Here is a 6,379-nt window from a genome sequence, read left to right as displayed (position 1 = left end):
TACTATTATTATTAGATTAGAATGTATATCAATATTCACTTTGATAGTTTTTTCCATTGAAATTAGTCTTTTCTTAGACACTAGTCATTGTTTGAGAAGGGTTTTTATTTTTATTATACAAGATAGAATTTCTATTCTAGCTTAATACCTCAGCTCTTGCCCCCAATACCCCACAATCATTTATATTTGTGAAGTAACCATCGTACTAAGGGTGCGCGGTGATCATTGTTTAAGAAGGGTTTTGAATGTATTACTTTCCAACAATTTGATTTATTTCAATTAATTACGCGTGTGAAACAATAATTAGCCCAAATGGGTAGTTGGAAATGCTTCCAATGTTTTTGATCCTCTATTGGGCCGTAGCATAAAGACTAGTGAATCCAAAAAGCCCAATGACTTATCTATCTGGGCCGGGACCAAATCCCTCATGTCCAGGCCCATGCCCACCAATAAAACCACTTCGCTAAAAGCAGAAAACAGAAAAAACAGAAGAGAGAAGCAGAAGCTGAGAGAGAGAGAGAGAGAGAGAGAGAGAGATGGCAGGAGTAGGAGAAGGACAAAGGAGACAAGGAGGGAGACAACTGGGCCCACCTCCAAGGGCCCAGTTTCCTCCTCGCCCTCGCTTCGAACCCGTTGATCGCGAAAAGGTTTGTATATGGTTTTCCTTACTTTTTCCTAGGGTTTCTGATTTTGTTCTCTGAAATCTTTCTTTTTGATTCTCTTTGAATTGCTTTGCTTGCAGACTTGTCCATTGTTGCTTCGCGTTTTCACCAAGGTATTCTCGTTGTTCAAAGCTATGGCGTAAATCATTTTTGCAGTTTTGATAAATTCAGTTGGATTCTCTATGTGTAAATTGCTGCTATAACTTTTGTTTAATTTTGTGAAGATTGGGGGTCATCATGGTGATGAAGACTTTGCAGTGAGAGGCAAGGAGCCCAAGGATGAAGTTCAAATTTATACCTGGAAGGATGCTACTCTTCGCGAGCTAACTGATTTGGTATTTGTGCACATTTATATGTTCAATTTGTATGACTTTGCGTTTAAAGCTGTAGTCCAAAAATTTTGGGGTTGGTTATGGATCCTTTACAAACTAGTTGGGGTGGGTGGTTCTAATTTTGTTCGAAATCATACTCATTGGTATTTGCTTAATTGACAAGTCCTTTTTTGCTATTTCTATTAATGATGAATGGCACTAGCTGCCGCTGCGGCCTTGGTTCGCTATATAGTGGTTTATAAGTGTGTGATTGGCTGATTGACAATCTATAAGTAGCTGACAGTTTTCTTATTGGTCAAATAGTTGTGTCGTGATTGGCATTCGATTCTGTTACCTGGGTGACCACTAAACATTTTAGGTTTGGTTTGAACTGGATGGCAATGAGTGAGGTTAACTAGGGAAATGGTGGTATTGCACTAGAAAATGGCTAGGTCTTTGGTGACTGATAAATAGTGGGCTATCTTTGCAATCATCAAATTGGCCTATAGAGGGATATGCTTGTTATGAGAGAACAACATGCTTAGGATGCACTCTGTTTTTGTCAGAAAAATATCAGATGGGAATGTTTGTTGAAATGAGTTTCTGTTGGATTAACATGTGTACTGATTACTCAAGCTGTTATTCACTTGATACTTTTATATAATAAATGAATATATAAAATAAGAAATGTGAAATACGAGCCTAAAAAGGTATAAGGAACATGCACCATGCCACTGCCACTGCCACTGAAAAAGTATATATGGGGTAATATTGTTTATGCATCTGTGCACAATGTATGAATGCAAAGGTAACTGATTATAATGAAATTTTCTCCAGATGAGTGTCTTTCTATCTTGGTTTGAAATTTTAATTGTCATACTTTTGTCTCTTTCTTTGCAAGGATCAATTTATGTTTATTTTCTATGGTTCATCCATTCATGGTTTATTGTGTTTCTTTTACAGGTCAAAGAGGTAGCCCCAGCTGCAAGGAGAAAAAGTGCAAGATTATCATTTGCTTTTGTATATCCTGATAACAACGGCCGTTTTAAAGTGAAAGAGGTTAGTATCTCTCCCTCTCTTCCCCATGTGTTAATAAATAGCCATCATCCAGTGTCTGTCCATTGATATGTTATCATTTATATGAGAGTGACTTTGGAAATTCTTCTAACCTGTGCATGTTTTGATGAGTTATGTGTAGATGAATGATATTGGTCTTCCATATTATTAGAATATGTTTGACCAGATATATCCTTTTCAATTAATAATTTCCATTTTTTTTTTCTATTTTTCTATTTTTATTTTTTATTATTAACATGAACATTCACTTCAATAGGGACAATACAAAAAAAAAAAAAAACACAATTTAACTGATAAACCGACACCTGATACCAGTGTTGGTAAAAGCGAGGGGCGCACTTAAGTGCAAGCGCGCGCCTGATTGAAGTGAAGCGCATATTTTTAAAAAATAATTTAAAAATTTTAAAAATGATTATTAATGAGAAATGCAACAATCAAATTATCAAATTATCATATAAATTGAAATAATTTTTTTTATATAATTCATATAACATTTAAATATGCCCTACTTTTGCAATTTTAACACAAAAATTGCAAGTCAAGTCATTTGTTTTTTTTGGATAAGCTAGATATTAGTACTTCCATGTAATATCCTTTCTTAAATCTCCTATATCTATAATGTGCTATGACTAATTAGTAATATTAGTTAATAATTTAATCACTTAATGACTATAACTCTGGAAGAATTAGTTTGCTATGTTCAAAATCAACCACTAAAGTAACTAAACAATTACCACAAATATTATATCATACGTATTTTTTTTTTTTTTTTTTTATATTAATGAGCTATGAATATGAGGACATTGCAACATGGTAATTGGTACCAAGGAGCTAGGTGGGTTACTGATTCAAGGAGAAAAAATAAAGATAGAGAAGATCTGGGAGGTTGTGGGTTGGGTTTTAGGATAAGTTATACCCAAAATATATATTTTTTTGATAAGTAATTTACACTGAAAATATACAAAATCAATGGCTTATATCAATAATGTCAAGATCCTATAGCTTTAGTTCAATTTTGGTTTTTTTTTTTGAAAAATATAAAAAATCTCCAAAAAGTGTGCTTCGAGTTTTTTGAAAAAGCGCGCCTAAAGCGTGCTTCTTGAATGAGCTGAGCTTTTGAGGCAAAAAGCATTGGAGCCTTGGGGCTTCGAGCTTTGAGCTTTGAGCTTTGAGCTTTGAGCTTTGAGCTTTGAGCTTAAGTGCGCTTTTAACAACACTGCCTGATACTGCACAAACCAGAGCATAGAACCCTCATATTAAATCATAAAAGTAGCAGAGCTTTTTAAAGGAATAGCTTTTAGTACAGAATTGGAAATGCCTCGCATAGAGCACACTGCCCTGTTCTGGACAGAATTACAGAACTTCCATTATGCTCTATTGGACTTGATTTCCCATCTAATCATTCTCGTTATGCTATCCTTAGAACTGATCTTCCCTTGATTGAATTATCACATTTCTACGCTGCCAGATATGATAGACAGCAGACCCCAAAGAAAGTCTGCATGCTATGGATTTGAAGCTTTTGCATCTCAACTGATCTACACCCCAAGCTATAATGTCATCTTGGTAGAACTTAGGATTCTTTATTAAACGTCAATTCATAATGGTCCTCCATATCTTCCCTGCCCGCTCAAAGAATAGATCTAGCACTAGCAGACTTCCAGGCTTCTGCACAAGAATAGTTCCTTGATTTTGCTGAGATCCGTATAGGTCTATCCTCCCTTATTCAACTTCCTTTGAATGTTCACCAGGGCTTCATATCTAGGGCTTCATATCTAGCGGACTTCCAGATTCAATTGCCATCCCTCAATACAGAAGATAATTTAGCATCAAAAGACCTAAGCTACATGATCTATATCTCTGTAGCCATATTTAGGATACAAAGTGTGATCTGGATGCCACCAATTCTGCCAGAAGGAATAGCTTTACTATTGCCAATCGCAAACCCTATGGAAGGCCTATTGGGTTCTCTCATCTTAAAAATTTTAGTCATAGGGGCAATCTTGAGGAGTTTTCACCACCCAAAGGATCTTACCTTTGAGAAGATTCATTTGAGCCCAAGGAACCCAAATGGAGCCTGCCTGAGCAAAACAATTCCAGATAAAGCCAATAATTTCAACTTTACTTGACTCTTCTAGTTTTCTCAAGCGTAATCCCCCTTTAGACCTTGACTTACTAACCAAATTTCAGTTAACACTTACTGCAAATGCAGGAGTGCTTGAAACACTCCATAATAAACTATTTAACTTCTCCACAACCTTGATAACCTTTTTCAAGAGAATAAAAATTCTGGTCCTATATGGCCTATGAGCACCAGCTTAACTGGCACCTCCTCCTCTTATAAGTTCTAGGCTGAGGGGGAGGTCATGGGTTCAAGACCCATTGGGTGTGTGTAATAACTTATCAATTAAAAAAACAAACAAAGATTCTGGTCCAATATGCATGATGGCTAAACAAAATCAATTTTTATCAGTTGAAGCTGGAAAGGATGGAAACTTGGAGGATCATGAGTCAATGCTTGCTGTGATATTCTCAATGAGTGGTTTGCAATCCTTCTCTGAAAATTTAATAGAAGAAGGTCTAGAATTTGTTGCTTAAGCACTTATTAAAAAAAAAAAAAAAAAAAAAAAAGAATTTGCTGCGTAAGCCTCAAAGGAACAGTGGCAAGAAAAACTTCACTCTTGGTAGGGTTAGTCCTCAAACTTGAGAGGTTTTTTTGGTGGAAACCAAGGCTTCTTGAGCTAACCATGCTGATTGAATATCAGTTCCCAAAAAAACCCTGAAATCATCAGCAAATCACAAGCGCATTTTAGTCCTTTTGTCAATGAGCTCTAGCTCAGTTGGCATCTCCTCCCCTTATAAGTGCTAGGTGGAGGGTGAGGTTGTGGGTTCAAGATCCATTGAATGTGTGTGTTACTTACCAATATTAAAAAAAAAAATTGTTTTAAGGCATCATGCTTAGGCCTTAGGATGGTAGTTGAAATCACCCAGGGTTCTAACCCCCTGTGCACTAGTTTAGAAAAGACTAGCTAGCACAAATAAATTCCTATACTTTATTGTATCCATCAGATGATTTTTTTTTTTAATGTTTAATGCCAAAAGGATTGTGAACAGTGTGACCAAAAAACTTAAGTAGTGGGAGAAATTGCTGGGCTAATTGCATTCCCCCCGCATGTCCACTATAGTGTATGCAACATTATTCAATTTAATTTATCATTTCTTGTATAGTTTATAAAAGTTGTCAAACATCAGTCTACTTGGTCTTTTACTAGTTGAGAGAATAAAGCAATTTTTGGGGTTGTGGGTGAGGGGGGGGGGGGGAGTTGGGTGGAAGGTACCTCTGATTTATGATTGGGATGCTTATGACATGACTTTTTCAAAATGGTGAAAAAAAATGTATTGCTTGTGATTAAGATGCTTGTGACAGACAGAGATATCCATATCAAACTTCCCCCCGCCCCCCCCACTTTTCCAGAATTTCTTGGGAGTGTTTTTCTCAGTTAACTAAATTTTATGGTTACCACAGACATCGTGGTTCTTCACAATGTTGTTAATATTTTTTCTATGTTTCACTCTTCTCTTAGCTGGAAAAAAGTGTTTTTACATTGTAGTGTTATGGTGAATGTAAGGGCTGAAATGGCTATGATATGTCCCTCAGAACTCAAATATTTTAATTGGTAGTGTGGATTGACGGCTTAGCTCTAAACATGTGTTTTCATGGGAAATATATGTTATATTTGTAGTGGCAAGTATGCTTTACTGGTTGATTAATGAACAATACTTATAATGAGGTTCTGATTGTCAAATCCCCCATTGATTCATGAAGGTGGGAATGACGTATTCTTATGGAAATGGAAGATTGGATGACAGCAAGACATTGGCTGAACTTCGCTTTCAGGTAAAATGATATGCTTTTTGGGTTCCATTTATCTTAGATTTCTTAGTTATATTTCCAAATTGTCACTAAAAAACATATGTTTTTCTCAATTGCAGATTGGAGATTACTTGGATGTCGCTATTCTCTAGAGAAGTTCTCTTCATTGGCATATGGTTTAGGTTGCTCATAATCAGTTTGTCTTGGGGGAGGGTCTTGTAACACTGTTTACAGGTTTTTTGATGTGAGTTTATACCTCCTTATATGCGGGTACATACGTGGCTAGTTATGAAGTGTTAAAATGATGTGGATGGTAATACTCCTATGTAAAAATTGAAACCTTTTGTGAGTTCGGGAAATATATAATATGTGATTGCTATACCATTATTGATATTGTTTTAATGGGTTTTTGTATTGTTACACCAGTGCTATTCTTTCAGTCTTCTGTATGATAG

At 35.9% G+C, this 6,379-nt stretch overlaps 1 protein-coding gene across 1 annotated transcript; it reads left to right on the top strand.

Moving 5' to 3' along the window:
* Window positions 1-478: 478 nt before the first annotated feature.
* LOC142641581 (histone deacetylase complex subunit SAP18) lies at window positions 479-6,349 on the top strand. The gene is made up of 6 exons (XM_075816025.1): window positions 479-647; window positions 743-775; window positions 887-997; window positions 1,937-2,032; window positions 5,877-5,948; window positions 6,044-6,349. Exons 1-6 carry the CDS (start codon window positions 537-539, stop codon window positions 6,074-6,076), a joined length of 456 nt encoding a protein of 151 aa, XP_075672140.1. The 5' UTR covers window positions 479-536; the 3' UTR covers window positions 6,077-6,349.
* The last annotated feature ends 30 nt before the right edge of the window (window positions 6,350-6,379 follow it).

The sequence above is a fragment of the Castanea sativa genome, chromosome 6, assembly GCF_040712315.1.
Source record: "Castanea sativa cultivar Marrone di Chiusa Pesio chromosome 6, ASM4071231v1".
Taxonomy (NCBI): domain Eukaryota; kingdom Viridiplantae; phylum Streptophyta; class Magnoliopsida; order Fagales; family Fagaceae; genus Castanea; species Castanea sativa.
The sequence above is the reverse complement of the archived record's forward strand: the minus strand, read 5'-3'. Positions and strand labels throughout refer to the sequence as shown.

Bases quoted from the DNA above. Each gene is read 5' to 3' on its own strand.
- LOC142641581 (XM_075816025.1), top strand. From the start codon at position 537: ATGGCAGGAGTAGGAGAAGGACAAAGGAGACAAGGAGGGAGACAACTG. The intron at 998-1,936 runs GTATTTGTGCAC...TTTCTTTTACAG, and splicing joins TTCGCGAGCTAACTGATTTG to GTCAAAGAGGTAGCCCCAGC. The intron at 5,949-6,043 runs GTAAAATGATAT...TCTCAATTGCAG, and splicing joins TGGCTGAACTTCGCTTTCAG to ATTGGAGATTACTTGGATGT.